Below are 21,821 nucleotides of genomic sequence, written 5' to 3'. Positions count from 1 at the left end.
AAATCTAAGACTCCAAAGTTTTACTCCAGACTCCACTCCATAACTCAACTCCAAGCCTCCACAGATAGTATAATTAATATGACGAAAGTCCATCCAAACTTGATAATTATAGAAGGACATTTATATGGATGAACAAGTGTATAGAACAGGTTATTTGACTAGGCAGCAGTCAGTTGTAGTGTGTATTCAAAACAGTACCCAGGAAAATGATAATGGATCACATGTGTCTATAAGTTTACCAGTCTATAATGTGGATGAGAGGAAGGAATTACAAGACTTTATATCATATTTTCAGTAGATAAGTGTCCACAGCTTTAAACCATATTTTCAGACATGGTAAGCTTTTAAAATTTGAAAAATCTTTCAAAAGGAAGAATTTAATTAAATTAATGTCTATCCTAATCATTTGGATGCTAATTATAAAGCATGTTTTAAAGATAGATATTGTAATTGTCGTCATTTACCATATCAGTATTATTTTTTAACCAAGTTAAAACTGAATTGAATTCTACGAAGGATAATCAATGGACTTGTCTTATATACCCACCGCATAAACATAAATTGATAAGCACTCTATAGCAATATCATTTCACTATTCAAGTGATGAACAGCCAGTATAATACATGTTTAAGGCGAGGTGAAAATGAAGGGTGCGGTTAAACAAAATAGATAAATTAAGTATATGGATAAATTCAATTCTGGATAGTGTTCATTAGCTCGCTTCAAATATTTTTGCCTTAATACAATGAAATTCATTAATATTGGCGAAACACACAAGGTAATAATGGGAAAGTCTACTCCGAAGAAGCTGCGTGTCTCCAAATGAATTGTTTTTGGAACCGCAGATAGTCATGTATAAATAGATTGAATATCCTTTAGTTTCCACTCCGTGGAATCAGGGGATCAGCGTATATCTTCGGTGGGTCATTTGGAGGAATTTATTCATTTCCCATCAAATCTGATCCTCAGGGACTAAGGTTTTAGAATCAGAAAAAGGACCCTTGTCTTTTGGAGAAAAATGAATGGAACGAACAGATCAGGTGTTGTGGACGTCCAACCTGTGGAGTACCTGATACCTGTTCCGCTATATTACATCATAGGTACAGGACTGCTAATTGTCTTTACCTTTGGATCCTTCATGAACTTTACGGGTTTGCTTGTTTTTGCCAAAAATAAGAATCTTCGATCTCCAACAAACACGTTCATTATCTCGTTATTGCTTGGTGACTTTGGGATGAGTATTTGTAGTTTTATTTCTATGACTGCCCATTTCAATCGCTTCTTTTTCTGGGGTGATAGCGTCTGTACGTTCGAAGCGTTTTGGATGTACTTTATGGGACTATCCAACATGTACACCCTTATGGGCATCTCATTCGATAGATACTTTGTCATAGCCAAGCCTCTTCAAGCAAACAAAATCACTTCCAGAGTCGCTGTCGTCGCTTGTCTAGCCATCTGGTTTCAAGGATTCTTGTGGGCAGCGTTTCCATTTTTTGGGTGGGGAAGCTACACATATGAGCCGGCGCGGACTTCCTGCTCAGTGAGATGGGATACGGATGACATAGAATCAGCAAGCTATAATATCTCTATTTTTATTTGGAGTTTATTCCTACCATTAATGCTGATACTATATTCCTACTACAACGTTTTCATGACTGTAAGTACATTTTTTTAAAAGATTAGGAATTTCGAAATTCACTCAAGATTATCACTAAGATCTATTAGGATCTTTCCATTTGCTTTTTAACAATGTTTAGTTAATTCTAATTTTTTTTCTTTTTCAAAGTAAAGAAAAAAATGTTTGTGCTCTGGTATTTAGATTGTGATTGTTCCCATTTGTGGCATAATTTTAACATTTATGCATTTGCAAAGTCCACAACTTGGGGCCAAGCAAATTATTGGAGGAAGACGCAACGTATTGAGCTGCCTAGCTGCAGTGTCCAAGTCTTAATGTATATCTCGTGTCTTTTGCTTAGAATACGACAGATTATTATACAAATACGGGAATTTTGTTAATGTTAATTTTTACTTCAAACTGCATTGATCTAACTATGCCTAAATAATGCCTGCTAAGTTTGCTGGAGAAAATTGTCATACGTTGACAACATCTCTAATTTACGCCATTTCTTCGCACCAGATTTTTCGGTAACAATCACGTCTGCATGCTACTTTTAATCAAATATTTCTGTTTTATTGTTTTCCCACTAATTGAGAGGTTGCTCCTTAAAGCGCTGGCGGTAACTTTTATTCGCTTTAATGGGAATTAATTACCTATAGCAGATAATTGTCTGCGTTTGATCACAACCCTTTTTCCAATGCTTCTAAAAGACAATGATAATACAAATTGTTCACATTTAATTAAAAAAAACATGAAATAGACTTTTAATCCCTATTAGGTCATTTATTACTGACATTTAGTCCCTTAAGCCAATAATATGCATCAACCGTCTGTAATTAGACTGTAGGCCTTGTTTAAGCGGATCTGCAATGCTTATGCTTATTTTCTTTTTTTTCACTTTGCATTGTTGGCGCTTAGTCTTTCTATTTCTAATAATTTTTTTTTCTTTTCTCTTGCTAGCGATTTTCAAAAAAATAAATTATCGATTTACCAATGCTGGCGTATTTCGAATCCGACTTTATTTCTAATAAATTAAAACAAAACTATGTTTCCACAGAAGCTGCGAAATAAATATTGCTTTTAATGGTATTCTTCTCGGATATACAACTGCCAATAAAAGTCAAAGTGATGACTTCCTATTTACATTTTATGTATCTCGTCTACCTTCTTTGGTCTGTGAGCTGATCTTTTATATAAGAACATTAATAAGAGTCATATTTACATGCACCTACACAAAGATCTGAACAAGCAGGAGTGAAAATTAAAAAAAATATCCACTGTTCTTGCAATTTACTAGAAGTTTGTCAGAGATTTTGACATTATTATATGCGTATTTAAAATAACTATAAAATATCGTTGATAAATGTTGCACAGAATGACAATGCGTTCAAGGACTATTGGAATGTGATTTGGAGCTCTGATATAATGATTGAATGATTTGTTTATATATTGTATTAATGCTATAAAACGTATGTCTTTTGCAGTTTATAAAGAAATTGAAATTGAATGGAAAGGCTTCAAAATACCCCGGTAATCATAGTTAAATGATTTATAATTAAAAGATAATTTATTCAAAAGGTACATCATCTGAAAGAAATATATAATAAGAAGAACAAGGGCTTGATTTATGCAGATATTTAAAACCTATTACGTCGTTTTATTTTTAAAATACACCTTTTCAAAAAAAAAAAAACAAGCTAATTCAGAGAATTCGTGTCCCCCGCTTAGGGAAAAAGTCGGATCTCCCGACTGAATTTGTAGAATTATTAAATGTATACATGTATACTGAAGCAAATAAAATACATGTATGTCAATATGCACATAAAGATTTGATTGCTTATTCTTTATTATGTGTATAGAAGATTCTTTTTATATGGAATATTTATCACACTGTAATGATGATTTTATGACTTTGTACAAGCCAGACCTCATAAATTTCTCATTTCACATTCTGAATACTATCATTTAGTAAAAAAAGTATTTCGAAAAAATAAGAGTATGGATCGTCTGGGAGTCGAAACCCGGGACCTTTCACATGTGAAGCGAGAGACATACCTCTAGACTACGGAACTGCTTTACACTGCCGTAAATTATATGCAAAGATGAAGTCACATACATGTATTAATATATTCACGTTCGATATTGTCAAAATTTTATACAATGCATGGTGTCTAATTTAACCTTTATTAAACAAGTCTAATGTAATAAGAATATAAAGACCCTGTTTTATACGTAATAACTTGTGCTAAAAATAGCGACATGTAATACAATAAATACTAATAAAACAAACGGGGCGGGACACTTTGAGAGGGGTGAGAGAGGTCCTAGGGACTTTTGGTATAAAATTACATTGCAAAAGCTCAAAATGCTCTTGAAATATCGCCCGAAAACGATAGTGTTACACACAAACAGAATTTATATATTCATGACCCTGAAATTTGACCTTTTGACCTCAAAATCAATAGGGGTCTTCCTTAAGCCACAGGGAGTTGTTATGTAAAATTTCATTGCAAAAGCTCAAAGGGTTTTTGAGATATCGCGCGGAAACGAAAGTGTTATAACAGAGAGAATTTGCGAATTTATGACCTTGACCTTTGATTTTTTGACCTCAAAATCAATAGGGGTCTTCTTTAGTCCATAGGGAGTTGCTATGCAAAATTTCATTGAAAAAGCTCAAAGGGTTCTCGAGATATCGTGTGGAAACGAAAGCGTTACAGAAAGACGGACGGACAGACCCAAATTAATATCCCCTACTTTTCAAGCGGGGGACAAAAACTTTTTAGATAGTATTTATTAGTAGTTTTTCACTTCATTCGTTGGCACGTATTTTGTTTTTCTATCTCTGTGGAATAAATCTTTTCTGTTGCTAGCGATTTTCAAAAAATAAATGATCCATTTCAAATTTTATGACGTATTTCGAATGCGACTTTATTTCAAATTGATTAAAACAGAACATATTTAAAATAAACTGTGAAATAAATATTGCTTTTAACAGCATGTTTCTCGGATATACAACTGCCATTATAAATCAATATGCTGACTTACTATTTACATTTTGTGTTTCTCGCCTAATAAATGTTTTGGTCAATAATCTGATCTTTTATGTAATAACATTAATTAGAGGTCTTGACCCTTCATTATTATATTCATGTTTAAAATAACTATAAAAATATCATAGGTTAATGTTGCACAGAATGACAAATGTCAATGTGATGACTTCCTATTTACATTTTGTGTATCTCACCTACCATGTAAGTTAATGTGATGACTTCCTATTTACATTTTGTGTATTTCACCTACCTTCTTTGGTCTGTAAGCTGATCTTTTATATAAGAACATTAATGAGAGTCATATTTACATGCACCTACACAAAGATCTGAACAAGCAGGAGTGACAATTGAAAATTTTTCATTCAAATGCTATTGGAATGTGATGTTGGCCTCTGCTATAATGATTGAATGATTAGTCCTTCAAAATTATTATAGTTATATGATTTTTAATTAAAATATAATTCATTCAAAAGATTCATCATCTGAAAGAAATATATATAGAAACAAGATGTGTTTGTGAAACACTATGCGCCCGGCGGTAACAAAGTTCTTAAAAGCTATTTTTAGCTTAAGGTCACAGTCAAGGCCATTGACCTTGCAATCTTTTGAAAGAACTTAATCCGTGGAGTATGCATACCAAATATGAAGTATCTATCTCCTATGGTTTAAAAGCTATGACGAAAGTTCGAAAAAGCTATTTTTAGCATATAGGTCACAGTCAAGTTCTCAAGGTCATTGCCTTTGGTTTCATTTGAAAGAGCTTAATTAGTGGAGTATGCATACCAAATATGAAGGCTCTATCTCTCAGGTTAAAAAGTTATGGCGTAGGTTAAAGTTGACAACAGAAAGACAAACAGAGAAACAGACAAATAGACAAACAGACAGGACAAAAACAATATACGTCTCGGATCTATCGATCCGGGCGCATAAATAAAGCAAGGGATTAATGAATGCAGATATTGAACACTTATTATTAAATTGTTTAAATTTCAAAATAGACCTTTTTAAACTTCTTCTATAGTATTTTAAAATAACCAATGACCCTTTACCTCAAACTAGCAGCTCTTACATTACATAAAAGATCAATGTAAATTATGGTATTTATTTAGATTTTATTTAAAAACAACAATAGAAATGCTCCTGGTATTTCAAGGTTTTCTCCCGCTTATTATTGTATATTTTAATTATCTCATATTAAACAAAAAAAGTAATCATGCAGTTATAAACTTTCTTTAAGGAAATTAGCGATAGAAAAGGATTAACTGAGCACACTATCATCAAAACCAATCACAGTCTAGTGGCCTTTCCGTCGCAAAGCAATCTCTTTGTTAAGAACGTGAGGAATGGGTCGTTACTTTCAAATCATGACTTTCTATTTCCTGAAGTCATATAAGAAAAGTTAAATCCATTAAATGGATGGAATGTTAGGGGAGAAAACAAGCTGGAAAAAAAGCCTTAAATGGAGGATCTCTCAGGGCGAGATTATCAATGGGAAGACCTGAGAGGATAGGTTATGTTCTAAATGAAAAACCCTGCCTGGATATCATCGAAGCATCAAAGAAAGGAAAAAAGACTATTGACAAACTTGTTTTGTTTCTATTTATAGATACGACACGTGGCAAGAAGTGGTGTTTGGGATATGAGCAGTAGAATTGCCAGACGAAATCTTCGGATCGAAAAGAAGATGTTTAGAACAATAGTGTACATGTTATGTAAGCTGAATATGAATTCACTACCTTAAAATACCTGTTAATCAACTAGTATTAGTACTATTTTACTCGCAGCTTGTTATAATCAAACAAGGATGCATGTGTTTTATTTAATTTTGCTGTTAGAAGTACTATATATTTTGTTTAACCGTAAAAATTAAAACACTTTAAACATGTTTATGTTATAGGCTATTTTATTTTAATATTTTCTCGGTAAAAACACATCGTTTGGATGAAATTATGGACTCTTTCGACATTTTAATCTACTAACTGTATTGTTATCGTCAACACATAACAATTCTGATAGGCTGGAATGTCGACCATATTTGCTTATCACTTTTTACAGTGTTAATATACATGTACGTCATCTCCAGCTGTCGGTCATTTTATTTTTGAAATCAAATTGCACATGATTAGTTCAAATAATCTTATTCCACACTCCAGTCTTATTCAAAATTAATATTTCAAAGGATTCCACTCAATACATTTTTTTTAATTACAAAGAATATTTAATACAAGTATCATTTTTCAAACTAATGATTTCTTGAAATGTAATGAAATGGGAAAAATTGAAAGGGTTTTCCTTCAGTTGGCCTTGATGAAGAGTTTTTATGATCTGAGATCAATAAAACCAAAATAAAGTTTAAAAATGTTTCGCCATATTTTATTGAATTTTTTTATAAATGTTATGTTCTATTTTTCTGTCATTGAAATAGATAATTACAAATTTGTTTTTTCCTGAAAACAAATATTTTCTCTTTTTATTAACTTCTTATCTTCTTAATAGTAGCAATAACCCTTTTCCGCAATTTACAATTCTTTTCTGTCACAATTCATCATTTTATGACATGATTTAACATTGCTTGTTCTACTATTTATATATTTTGAAGTACAGAATTTTTTTTTATTTAAAATACTTTTTTCTCTTATTTAACTTTTATTATTGAACCACATGATGAAAAATTATGTTTGAACGGTTAAGATTTTTATCTTAACAATTTAGAACCGAAATTAAATAAAAATTATCAATTCATTTTTATCGAGAGTCAGAATTTCGTTAAATGAAAATATCCATAAATTGTAATGATTAGATACTTCAGCTGATTTCAGTCTTCATAACGTAAATATGTTTCATTGTCTTTATTTCTTACGTAAATATTTTAAGGCGATGGTTGAAACTATGACTTTGTATTCATATGACTAATTCATATTTTTCAAGACATTTTAAATATCTTATCAGGTTCCTTCATGGGCTCCTGGACTCCCTATTCTGTTGTGAGTCTGTGGGCAATATTTGGTGAAGCCAAAGACATTCCGCCATACCTGATGACAGTTCCCGCTGTAATTGCAAAGTCGGCTTGCATCTGGGACCCAATAATCTACGTAGGTACCAACAAGCAGTTCCGCATGGCGTTCTACAACACCATACCATGTTCAGGTCTCGGCAAAATGTTGATTCAGAGGGAGGAACAGAAAGATAAAGAAGCAGACGCCTCGGACGAGGAGGACGAAGGTGGAAACAAGGTGGAAAAGGCGCAGATCAAGAAGACTACGCTAGTGGCGCCAGTTGATGATGAAGCAGGGCAGACGACACAAGTGGAAAACTTCAGTCCGCCAGCAGGACCGTCTGATAATCCATAAAGATATCAGTGAATGTGATTGGTTGATCCAACCTGAGGTGCAAAATCCTACCCGGAGAGTCTTCTTGAAAAAGGCATGTGAGATACCCAGGGTTGAATTGGGTGAACGACTTTTGAGATTCAGTCGTATTAACTTAATCAGTTAGTCTAAATTTATCTGATAAGGACGATCGCGAAGATTTTGTGCGCGAAATTTGTATGTTTAAAATATCAACAGGATAGTGCTCAGTGCGATAGTTTATAGAAAGTTGTTTTGTTTATGCTTAATTCTGTCTTTAAAAAATTCTCTTACCCCATCCCCACTTGAGACAGAAAATACATGTAGAATGTAAAATTGTATGTCACTGTGTATAGCTTGTTCTTAACTGTATCTTGAGCAGTGACATGTTTTATACCGCTTTATGTCCTGTTCATCATGTATGATTTTGCTCATTAAATGAATTTCTCGATTAAGAGAAGGCTTGCAATTGATTGTTCATATGTGATATTTATTTTCTATTTTTCATTTTGTTGATTGCTTTGTAACACTTATCAATAATACGAAAACGAAAATTTTCCATCTTATTAGATACCCAAAAGCAATATCTTCTTAAGATCAATGTTAAAGCTGAAACATTCTACTATATTTAAAGTGATGTTTAAAGATTTTAACAACCTCGCTTAAAGCCATTATTTTGCCAATGTTATGTACGGTATAATGACATTCTGACAATGGATAACTCTCCGAGTCAGTATAACAGTAATGTATATTCAACAAAGAAGTTTTTCTAAGTGAATGTCACTATGGTTTTGCTATTTTGTTTGAAGTATTTTTTAAATTCAAATATATTCCTACTGAAATCTATTGATAAGATAGAGGATGGTCACTCCTCCATGGCACCTGATCCCACCTCTCATGTTTTGGAGGTCCGTGTTTGTTCTGCTCCTATTTTTTGTTTTATGGGCTTTTTGATCTGGAACACTGTTCGTTATCTCCATATGTTTCATTTTCAACAACTTCCATGCAAATGCTTTTTGTTGTATAAATTCAATTTTTAAAAAAAAAATGAATTTAAAAGTATTAGAATGGAATATGGCGATAATGAACAGTATTTAAGCTCAACACGTCCATTATTTTAAACAATACAAATTGGGAGGAGAAAAAACACGGATGTAAAAAACACGAGAGAGGGATCAGGTATCATTGAGGAGTCAGCGTCCCCTGCCCACCGGACACATCTGCTGAGAGTTCATTTTCCTTGATCAGCTGAACGGAAAAATCCGTAGAAAGAAGATGGGCGCATTTGGCGTGTGATCTGCAGGAATCATTTGTACGAAACATATCTGGTTTAAATGTCCATGATTTGGTTGGCTGAACATACCTGGTCAGATTTTACAAACACGTCCATAGGGTTTTTTTTCCATTTAGTTTGAAATACCTTGTCAGATTGTAACATTTATGTCCGTTTTTCCTAGGGGGTACTTTAACATAGTAATCTGTCATAAAAAAATAAAAACCTAAAATATTTAACTCATAGTTGCATCATACGTGTATATTTACATTATAGAATAGAAGATTGGAATTGATTTCACTCGAGAACCAAACTGAACCAAAATTTATCTAATTCAAAATCTTAATACATCAAACATCAATACATAAAACAAAACTATCAAAATAAATGGTTGTTTGCGAAAAAAAAATTAACGCCCCATGCCAGACTCGAACCAAAAACTTTTCGCTTCGAGCGCACTGAACAGGTAGCCCATCTTACTGAGCTATCATCGCTACGCATGTAAAGATGATTTAAAAAGGACAAAGAAGCACCACATTAATACATTTGGATTTTTTTTTGGAAAAAGTTCATTTTTCGTGGTCTCTGGGTCTTCTCTCCATTTTTTAAAAATGTGTATTCGTTTCTTTTAATTCAAATACACACAAATAACGTTTCAAAATCATGGAGAGAAGACCCACAGATAGAAAATTTTTAGAAAAACGTGTTTAAAATACCATTTTGTACCAAATGTCTGATCTGACCAATTTTCAAGTTATTTTTTACCAAATCAAAGCTCAGTTTCGGGAAAATATTTTCCTTTCCTGTTGCACAGGAACCCGATAAATTAAAAAAAATGTTAAAATTTCATGTGACATGTCGGTAAAATTTTCACTTTTCAATTACGCCCAGATTCCTGCCGAATGCCAATCAAAGGCGCCCTCGTTCTTTCGGTGTATAGATAACGGCCTGACAATAAGTATGAAAAACGACAGTCAGGATTTGACCTAACGATGAATTGTATTATCTGACAAGATCATTTTTATCCGAAGTCCCGTGGCGTGGCTTGGAGGACTTAGCACGTTTCTATATCCAGACTGCTCAATGATTCTAGGTGCCTAATATAGATGTAAATGGTGACTTTCACATGCAAACGATGACCTCTCCATATGAGTAAAAAATCTCGAATAGAACTTTAGTATGATACAATCTACTATCAATCATCTTTTTGCATTAACATATATTGCAAAAGAAATGGATTTCCTGCAAGAATTATTATTTATATACCGGGTATAACACCCCTAATGAATTTGAGAAAAAGAACGGTGGGAGTTAGATTTCCTATGGATACATCTAAAATCAACAAAGGAAAGACTACCTTACTCAGAGATGAAGAAAATCCATTATGCAAATCTCATAGGCAAAACTATTTACTTATGCTTGTGCTTATCCCCAGTATTGATTTCCTTTGTATCTAATACTTCCGACAAGGTAGATGCGTCTTGTAAAAGTGGGTCAAAGAAAAAAAGAAAGTTTTTGCTCCAAAAACTAAACTTTTGTGGGTTTTTTTTTCAGAATATGATAATTTGTAAATACTTAAACATAAAGTCTTGTTCACATTTTTTAAATGGAATAAAGCAATGATTAAAACGATTTTACGATATCTTTTGTTTCCGTAAATTTCGGCGTATTTCTTTTGTTTTCGATGATAATTGAACAGTAAGCATTGTATTTTTACATATATATTTAATAAAATTGGTACATTTCAATCAGATTTATAACATGTACCCTTTAAAACCTTTGTTAATTTATTTAATTAAATTAAAATACTGGAGTATAGTGTTGATATATGAACTATCGGAGAATTTGGAAGGAGAAAAAGCCTGAAAATGGGATTCCTTTCATTATATTATTTTTTATTTCATTTCACAAGTTTGATCTAAATTTTCTACAATATAAGTTCAAAGTCATAAAAAGTCCTGATAAGATCGTCACGTTACCATAGACATAATTTTCCTGATATTTTTACATCGGTTACTGGGTTACATGGCTTATCACAAAGGCTCTTGTCAATAAATCATTGTCAAGTGGGTTCGACCTAAAGTCAAATAATTGTTTTCTTATTGCTTTGGTAAAAATGCAACCTGTTTTATTTTATAATCAGATTAAGAATCACTATCACTTTTTCATGGATGTGTTTGTTATTTTAAAACTTATTTAAAATCGACGACGTATCAATTAACGATGGTTATTTCCATTCTTATGTTGATACGATATATCCTGGTGGGTTTGAAATAAAGATACCACCATGACAAGGAGCACACGGCGGGAGACAACGGTCGGCAGGTAATGCTCCATGGCCCCTGATTCTACCTCTGATGTTTTAGTGGTCTGTGTTTGTTCCGCTCCTATTTTAAAATGTTAAAATACTATTGAGCTCGAATACTGTTCGTTATCTCCATTTATTATATAGTTTATTTATAGTCCCTATATAATCTATACAAAGCAAACAGTTCATAACACTACATATTCACCGGATTTTAGGCCGTATTCACCGGAGGGTCAATGCGCGTGCAACGGCATTGTGACGTCACAATCAAAACATCAAACAACGTTGTAAGCAATGGTTGCAACGGCCGCAGCGAGCTACGTAGTTGAACAGAAAAACAATTATTCAAACCTATTGCAGGATAATTTTTAACATTTGGAAGTCTTACACATAGCGAAACTCGGAAAGGAAAACACGGATGTTACAAACAGTAATTTGGAGATATTTTTATTTTCAACAATGGAAGATCGCAAATGAAAATGGTGTCGTCATACAGCCTTCAATGTCTTTATTTATTCAAATCTCGACTATATAATAAAACAATTATGGACTCTTTTGGTGTTGAATATGGTTCGTTATTCACCAGAAAAATATCCATATTGACCTCGGCTTCACCTCGGTCAATATGAATATTTTTCTGGTGAATAACAAACCATATTCAACACCAAAAGAGTCCATAATTGTATAATATTTTATACCACAGTCTTACACATCTGTTTTATATTTGGATATTTTACTATAAAAGACGTTAAATGTAATCTAACAATGAAGGATATGGAGATAACGAACAGTATTCAATATCAAAGTCCATAAAACAATACAAAATAAGAGCAGAGCAAATATCAAAACATCAGAGAAGGGATTAAGTGCCATGGAGGAGTGAGCATCCCCTGCCGACCGGTCACATCCGCGGTGTGCTTCTTGTCATGTTCAGGAATTACGGAAATTCAGTGTATAAATAATGGACTAACAATAAGAATAACAGTCAGCATTTGACTCGATAATAAATTGTATTTGCTGACGAGGTCATTTTATCGACCATAGAACTTACGAAATGATGACTTTAAACGAAACTGCTAAAATTCTGTTTCATCAACTTGTTTGTCAATAATTTACCCCGTTTTAGAAATTTTTCATATGTAGAGCATGTTCTTGTGTATCGAATCAACTAGATATAAAAACTCCAAATGCAGGTGATATTGCTGCATAAGTAAGGGTAGTTGACAATAGAAAAGTTAAAGTTGTCACGTTTATCATAGAGCTTGGTTGTTAGATTACCATTAGTGTCTTTTTTAAGTAAAATATCCAAGTATGAAACAGATGTGTCAGACTCTGTGGTATCTTTTATCTCAAGCTCACCAGGATATATCGTATCAACATAGGAATGGAAATTACTATTATGTTCTAATTCGTTTCACTCAAACGAACATAAATTATTTACAATCAAAACAAGAACACTTGTCTATACAGGAATGGAAGCGCTTGCTTGCCAGTATTTATTAGACGTATACATTTACAAAACACAAGTCTTCAATGGTACCGATTCTCTACCTTCCTTCTACAATATATCAAAAATATAATTAATCACACATAAAAGTACAAAATGCATTTTAACACAATGCTTTTATATGTCATCACTTCACTGATTAAAAACGTAATATAATGCATGTATGAACACAATTATGCTTCCCTCGCCGCCCAGGAAAAACCATAGATAAAAAACAACATTGATTTATGTTGAAAAAACTATGGAAACCTGAAAGTCTGCAGCAATTGCGAGGTAAACAAAATGACTGGCGGACTCATTATCACAAACTTACGTAAGTGTCATATATAATCTATACAAAGCAAACAGTTCATAACACTACATATTCACCGGATTTTAGGCCGTATTCACCGGAGGGTCAATGCGCGTGCAACGGCATTGTGACGTCACAATCAAAACATCAAACAACGTTGTAAGCAATGGTTGCAACGGCCGCAGCGAGCTACGTAGTTGAACAGAAAAACAATTATTCAAACCTATTGCAGGATAATTTTTAACATTTGGAAGTCTTACACATAGCGAAACTCGGAAAGGAAAACACGGATGTTACAAACAGTAATTTGGAGATATTTTTATTTTCAACAATGGAAGATCGCAAATGAAAATGGTGTCGTCATACAGCCTTCAATGTCTTTATTTATTCAAATCTCGACTATATAATAAAACAATTATGGACTCTTTTGGTGTTGAATATGGTTTGTTATTCACCAGAAAAATATCCATATTGACCTCGGCTTCGCCTCGGTCAATATGAATATTTTTCTGGTGAATAACAAACCATATTCAACACCAAAAGAGTCCATAATTGTATAATATTTTATACCACAGTCTTACACATCTGTTTTATATTTGGATATTTTACTATAAAAGACGTTAAATGTAATCTAATAATGAAGGATATGGAGATAACGAACAGTATTCAATATCAAAGTCCATAAAACAATACAAAATAAGAGCAGAGCAAATATCAAAACATCAGAGAAGGGATTAAGTGCCATGGAGGAGTGAGCATCCCCTGCCGACCGGTCACATCCGCGGTGTGCTTCTTGTCATGTTCAGGAATTACGGAAATTCAGTGTATAAATAATGGACTAACAATAAGAATAACAGTCAGCATTTGACTCGATAATAAATTGTATTTGCTGACGAGGTCATTTTATCGACCATAGAACTTACGAAATGATGACTTTAAACGAAACTGCTGAAATTCTGTTTCATCAACTTGTTTGTCAATAATTTACCCCGTTTTAGAAATTTTTCATATGTAGAGCATGTTCTTGTGTATCGAATCAACTAGATATAAAAACTCCAAATGCAGGTGATATTGCTGCATAAGTAAGGGTAGTTGACAATAGAAAAGTTAAAGTTGTCACGTTTATCATAGAGCTTGGTTGGTAGATTGCAATTAACGTCTTTTTTAAGTAAAATATCCAAGTATGAAACAGATGTGTCAGACTCTGTGGTATCTTTTATCTCAAGCTCACGAGGATAGATCGTATCAACATAGGAATGGAAATTACTATTATGTTCTAATTCGTTTCACTCAAACGAACATAAATTATTTACAATCAAAACAAGAACACTTGTCTATACAGGAATGGAAGCGCTTGCTTGCCAGTATTTATTAGACGTATACATTTACAAAACACAAGTCTTCAATGGTACCGATTCTCTACCTTCCTTCTACAATATATCAAAAATATAATTAATCACACATAAAAGTACAAAATGCATTTTAACACAATGCTTTTATATGTCCTCACTTCACTGATTAAAAACGTAATATAATGCATGTATGAACACAATTATGCTTCCCTCGCCGCCCAGGAAAAACCATAGATAAAAAACAACATTGATTTATGTTGAAAAAACTATGGAAACCTGTAAGTCTGCAGCAATTGCGAGGTAAACAAAATGACTGGCGGACTCATTATCACAAACTTACGTAAGTGTCATATATTATAATGTACAATTAATCGACTAGTTTAAGTAAAACCTATGCAAAATAAATGTAAGTTAGAACTATCTGTAAACACATTTTGACTATATGTAGCTAATATGTACCATTACACAACAATCTTACATTTCTATCAAATTTTACATAAAATTATCTAGAGCGACTAAGCAACTTGTTTCCCATCTTTGACAATTAATCTGTTGTGTACAAAACTTTTAATTTTCTTGTAATGAAAACAATTACTTTCTTTATTAAACAAAATACAAGTAAAAGGGTGAAGTAAGTAAGAGGGTGGGTGGGTGGGTGTGAATGTCGCAAAGCAAAACTTTCGAATGAGTTAAAAGCGTGATTAAAGTGAATACCTGTTCACCTGCTCTGCAGGTATCGACCTTTAAATACTGACCAATAGCTACTGTCGCTTTTATTAGCAAATAATAAACAAAAGCACGTGTTCCTAGTACATATGATAAATTAATTTGTAAATTGACAATACGTCGTCGATATATCTAAATGTTGAGTTGAAGGCTTCTTTTATGTTATACGTGATGATGTAAATTTTCAATCGCCAGCTTTCCATACTTATGCAGCAATATACCTTTATCAACTGCATACGGGGTTTACTAGTATATCTCTCAGTTTACTATTCGATTTTAGTTTAGTATTCCATACGCAAAAAATGCTCTATACGTATGAACAATTTCTAAAATGAGGTAACAAACAAGTTGCTGTAATAAAAATATCAGCAGTCTCGTTTAAAGTCATCATTTCGTACGTTTTATGGCCGATATACAACTGCCATTTGCTTTGCTCCAATTTTAATTTGTTTTATGGACTTTTGATCTTGAATACTGTTCGTTATCTTCATATATTTCATTACATATTACGTATTTTAGCAGTTTTTTCAAATCTTGATATACCCATGCTTAAATAATTTTCCAGTTTTTGCAGAAAAAAAATTTCACTTTCAAAAGGTATCTAGAGGTATCTTTTGTATGAAAAAAAAAATAATTGCCCAAATTCTAATTTATAGAAAATAGGTGAAAAAAATTCTTATTTTGACGAACAAATGGGTTGCATGGAATTAAAATTACTTTACGTAAGAAAGCATTATAAATAATGTCTAAGTACCATAATCGTGGTTTATTATTATAAAATTCAAATAACTAAATGTAACTAGCTAGAAATACAAAAATGTGAACACCATATGAATACTTTTTTTAAATAATGTATCGTGATTAGGTTCGACTTAGAAGTATGTTCATCTAAGAATGTTGAACCCTGATTTAAATTAATAAAATCGTTTTTATTTACTAAAATTCAGAACAAGAAATGTGGAGATAACGAACATTAATCACGTATAAAATTAAAGCAGAGTAGACATGGATACCTGAAAACAATAGGAACGGCGCCGGGTGTCATGGACACATTAAAGCATTCCATTTGGATTGACCACACTCGTCCTAAACCCTTTGTTTATGGGGATATTTTTACACAGTGCAGTATTCAAGCAATTTGTGAAAGACATTCATTTCGTTCGACCTAGTGACAGACTGTATTTGATGGCAAAGTCATTGTATTGACTTTAGATTTACATATTGATGACATGAGATTGTTATAAGATATGTGCCATCATGTAACTTGTATATATTAATCAGTATTATGTCTTCAAATGCTCGACAGGCTCACTGCAGCTAGTTGTTGCCTTTTTCTTATTTAAGATAAGCTCAAACACATTCATAGAGATGAATAATGTCATTTATCTAAATGACGGTTTAAAAAATAAGAAAAGGTGTAGATTCACGATTGTAGGTTACGTAAAATATGAACAAATGTCTGATCCTCCAAAAAAGACAAGAAGAATTTTTTTATAAATAATGATATCAATTTTTTAAATAAAAATATAGCAAAAAGATTTCACGAAATTGTCCATAGTTAGAACATCCTCTTGCTATTGAATCAAGTGGGATATATAAATACTATATAAATCTAAAAAGTAAAGCAAATTAAAGTAATCCACAGCTTCGATTCAATTTCAAGGATATTTTGAACAAGTTGAGATACAAAAAATCTAAATTCTTCTACAATATTTTGTTACCAAAAGAATTAAAAAAAACTGTAATGAAAAGATTTTCGGCTGAGCTATTCAGTATTGATGATATCCATATGTTTGAGAACATTTAAAAAGAAAAAGTCAAAGAAATATTTGATAGGAATGTGTCAGAGTTTGGTTTTAAATTAATGCAAAAATTACTGGCTTGTAATAAGTAAGTTAGTATAATCTGTTCGATTTGTAATGTAAAAGAAGATTTTAAGGTCATTGGCAAGGCAGGATTTTCGGAGAAAAAGGTTAAATACATAGGTTTTTCCATGTATAAAAACAGTCATTGAGAGTGATCTCCCGTTTGGAATTCTATAGGCGGTGGAAATAAATAAAGCGTTTACAGAGGTAAACAAAAGCACATGTTTTTTTTTATACGCCCGAATTGATAGATCCGGTGCATATATTGTTTTTGTCCTGTCTGTCTGTCTGTTTGACTGTTTGTTTGTTTGTTTGTCTGCAAACTTTAACCTTCACCATAACTTTTGAACCATGAAAGACAGAGACTTCATATTTGTTATGCAATCTCCATTTATTAAGCTCTGTATGCTAAAAATAGATGTTTCGTACCTTTGCCATCACTTTCGAACTACAGAAGATATAGACTGCATATTTAGTATGCATACTCCACTAATTAATCTCTTTCAAATGACACCAAGGTCAATGACCTTGTGACTTTGACTGTGACCTGCATGCTAAAAATAGTTTTTTCGTACCTTTACCATAACTTTTGAACCACAAGAGATAAAGACTTCATATTTAGTATCCATACTTACCAATCAAGTTCTTTCAAATGACACCAAGTTCAATGGCCTTGTGACCTTGACTGTGTCATATATGCCAAAAATAGCTTTTTTTTAAATTTTGTTGCTTCAGGGCGCATAGTGTTTCACAAACACTTCTTGTTAACGGATAGAATCACTATAATGCAAGAAAGAAAAGCAGTGATAGCTTTGTTATACATTGTGTAAACTAAAAGGGCAGACAGTCAACAGGTCGTCATTTACCATAGTTATTCTGGGAAGTGCAAAGATGCTACATGTGCTGAAAGTGTCGAAGGCTAGGCTGGTAACCAGATAAGAACAATTCTATAGGTCATGTGAAGGAGGCACCGTTTAGTACCTACGAATAAAAGTTATAATAAATCCATGCAAATATATATATATATATATATATATATATATATATATATATATATATATATATATATATATATATATATACTCATCTATATACATATATATATATATATATATATGTCACATATATTTGTTTTCAATAACGTAAATTACATGATAGAAACTCTTGATCATTGTGAATAATAATTAGATGTTAAGGAAAGTAACTCAAAATTAACAAACAGTGCTGGAATTTCTGTGTCTTGTTTCTGTATTTTGCATTTTCAGTGAGAATTGTGAAAACATTGATTCGACAAAATCTAAAAAGGAAGGCTGGCTTGGTGGGTTAAATGAGCCAGAATTAAACATGTTTGGTACCATTAAACATGTTCAAAAATTCTTGAAAATATCTGTACAAAAGCCAGAAACCTTGCTAATGTCCTTTAACATCTTTTTTATTGCTGTGTAGTTTAACCCATAGTTAACCATAGTTTAACATTTCTTTATTTATTTTAAGCTTAATTTGAAGCAATGCCTCTCAGATCGAAAGGTCATGCCCAATCTACATACAGATTTCAAGATCTTGTAGATTTTTATGACTACAGTCTGCATATCGTATTTATACTCCGTGCCTAGGCATGCGCATCTATTGTATTTTTGTGTTCCAAATGTTTTCGAGTTACAGATTAACAAGTAAATTGTGATAAAAATACCTTAACTTCAAACAATATATTAATATCCTTCATTACATACAAAATATACAAATACTCAGTAAATGAAATGAACCTGTACATGAGATTGTTACTAATGAGATTTTATTGTGCTTCTTAAATTTGCACTTACTCAGTTATATTTCATAACAAAATGATCAAAAAGTATTGCATGTGATTTCAAAATCAATAAAGAATTGTCAGAAAAACTGTGATATTATATATGGTTCTATTATCCTGAAGTATGTTTAAATACAGATTTGATGTAAAAAAAAAATCAAAATATATGTGCGTCTAAATATATCAAAATTAAATTCTTTCTATCAGATCCAGGGAGCTCCTGGCACCCAGGGTGATGATGTATTTGTGAGGGTTTCTGAGGTGGCATTACCTCTTCTTTTGTGTAAACAGATTATTAATATAAAAAAATACTAAATAAAGTTGAGAAAGGCGCATTGTTGCATAATGAAGGATATGGAGAGATACAAAATAGAAGCAGAGCACACACGGACTTCCAAAACATCAGAGGTGGGATCAGGTGGTGCCATAGAGGAGTGAGCATCCCCTGCCGACCGGTCACATCCGCGGGGTGCTCATTGTACGGAGTTTATTTACTGGTATCTCATTTGATTCGATACGCAAGAGCATGCTCTACGCATGAACAATTTTTAAAACGAGATAAATTATTGACAAACAAGTTGATGAAACAAGAATTTCAGCATGCTCGTTTAAAGTCATCATTTCTTAAGTTCTTTGGTCGATACAATGACCTTGTCAGCAAATACAATTTATCATTGAGTCAAATGCTGACTGACGTTTTTCATACTAATTTTTAGTCCGTTATTTATACACTAAATTGACGACTGATTTTTCCGTTAATTCCCGATCATGACAAGAAGCACACCGCGGATGTGATCGGTCAGCAGGGGATGCTCACTCCTCCATGGCATCTGATCCAACCTTTGATGTTTTAGAGGTGCATGTTTGCTCTGCTCCTATTTTGTATTGTTTTATGGACTTTGATATTGAATACTGTTCGTTATCCCCATATCCTTCATAGTTTTAATATACACACCTTTAAGTCATATATTTTTTCTCCAAGTCCAAAAAGCACTTTTTCTTTGTGCTTAGGGCTTCCCTAAGGTTGTATAAAAAGTTTATAGAAAGTATAATATGCAAGAAACTCATTGTTTACCAAATCAACTATAAATGATTTCAGAGCGATTAAACTTGTCCCCTCAAAATATCACACCTTTAAATCATTTTTTTTTTCTCCCAAGTCCAAAAAGCACTTTTTCTTTGTGTTTAGGGCTTTCCTAAGGTTGTTTAAAAAGCTTATAGAAAGTATAATATGCAAGAAACTCATTGTTTACCACATCAAGTATAAATGATTTCAGAACGATTAAACCTGTCCCCTCAAAATATCAAACTCCTGAATGGAGTTCTAGCTTCCAATATCGGATGACACATTAATTTTAAATTTCTAAATACAGTAATGAAAGTCATCTTATGATTTGTTTTAGAAATAATAAGCAAATAATCATGACTTATTCATAATTTCCTCTTAAAAAAATGGTCAAACAGTGCCGTAATAATTATTTCTCTCTACATAGTAATGAAGTTAATAATCAGGTGGCCATATTAGTCAATTATTTGTCTTCCAATATAGTCCCCAACTGATCTGTTACTCTACACTGGTATTGGTAAAATGAAATCCTGTTCTCACGCAGAAAGCCATAGATTTTTCTAATTATAAGCATTGATCCGCCCTTCTATAATATCCACTTATTCATCCTTGGAATTTCATAATGACCTGATGACCTGATCAATATCTTCCTTAAACAGTAGTGAATCGGTAGACGATTGTTTATTTATAACAGGGTTATTTTCATTGGTATTTAATCTCCATTTGCAAAAGGAGAGTCAATATTTATTAGATCGACTTGGAACATTTCAGTCTGTATGATTTTCAAAATGAAATATAAAGATAAGAAACATTAACAAAGCTCAAAATTCCATGAAATAAATAAAATTTAGAGGGGATTCAAGACGGGCCTCGGAAAACATCAGAGGTGGGGTCAGGTGCCTGGGAGAGATAAGCATCCTCTGTCGATCGTTACACCCGCCGTGAGCGGATTTTTTTTTTTTTTTTTTTTTTGTTAGTTGGCTTCTTTAAAGTTCCTTTCAATATGCTTTTTTTTTATTTTTTGAGACACCACAACTTGCTAGGGGAAGGCTACAAATTCATTCTGGGTTATTGAGCAGTGAGAGCCAAACACCTACTTCAGCACGAGATCTCGGTTTTTACCGTCGCATTCAAAGGTTAGGTCTCCATGTTCCGTAGGAGGATTCGAACCTGCGGAGTTAGGTTAATTTTTTTTACTCCGTGACGCTAGAGCAAAAGCTCCTTTCCCTCACGGTCGACGTGTGCCCTCTTTCATGATCGAAGTAAGTAAAAAAAAATCATTAATCAATACCCTAACACTTTGTATTTATAAAAAAAATTCACTTACACTCAAAACTTGGCTTAAATGATGGATTGAATTTGCTGACAAGGTCATTATGTCCACCATGGAACTTGCTAAACGTTGACTTCAAAGGAAAATGTTGATATCATTCGTTCTTCAACTTGTTTGTCAATAACTTGCCTCATTTTAGAAACTGTATGTACGTAGAGCATACTCTTGTGTATCGAATCAACCAGAAGACATGGTCTCTATATGCAGGTGGAAAGAGTTTATTAGTACATGAAATATGGAGATAACAAACAGTCAATTTAATTAATAAAAAGGAGGG

General features: G+C 32.7%; 1 protein-coding gene across 1 annotated transcript; it reads left to right on the top strand.

Moving 5' to 3' along the window:
* The first annotated feature begins 594 nt into the window (after positions 1-594).
* Positions 595-8,392, top strand: LOC134275077 (visual pigment-like receptor peropsin). Its single transcript, XM_062757316.1, has 3 exons — positions 595-1,657; positions 6,275-6,380; positions 7,618-8,392. The coding sequence occupies exons 1-3, from the start codon at positions 1,019-1,021 to the stop codon at positions 8,016-8,018; spliced, it is 1,146 nt and encodes a 381-aa protein (XP_062613300.1). The 5' UTR covers positions 595-1,018; the 3' UTR covers positions 8,019-8,392.
* Positions 8,393-21,821: the final 13,429 nt, after the last annotated feature.

The sequence above is a fragment of the Saccostrea cucullata genome, unplaced genomic scaffold, assembly GCF_032062105.1.
Source record: "Saccostrea cucullata isolate Sc308-1 unplaced genomic scaffold, CSIRO_AGI_Scuc_v1 ctg363, whole genome shotgun sequence".
Classification (NCBI taxonomy): Eukaryota; Metazoa; Mollusca; class Bivalvia; order Ostreida; family Ostreidae; genus Saccostrea; species Saccostrea cuccullata.
The sequence above is the reverse complement of the archived record's forward strand: the minus strand, read 5'-3'. Positions and strand labels throughout refer to the sequence as shown.

Excerpts from the sequence above, each read along its gene's own strand:
- LOC134275077 (XM_062757316.1), top strand. The coding sequence starts at position 1,019 with ATGAATGGAACGAACAGATCAGGTGTTGTGGACGTCCAACCTGTGGAG. Across the intron at positions 1,658-6,274 it reads ACTACAACGTTTTCATGACT|ATACGACACGTGGCAAGAAG; the intron begins GTAAGTACATTT and ends TTCTATTTATAG. Across the intron at positions 6,381-7,617 it reads AACAATAGTGTACATGTTAT|GTTCCTTCATGGGCTCCTGG; the intron begins GTAAGCTGAATA and ends ATATCTTATCAG.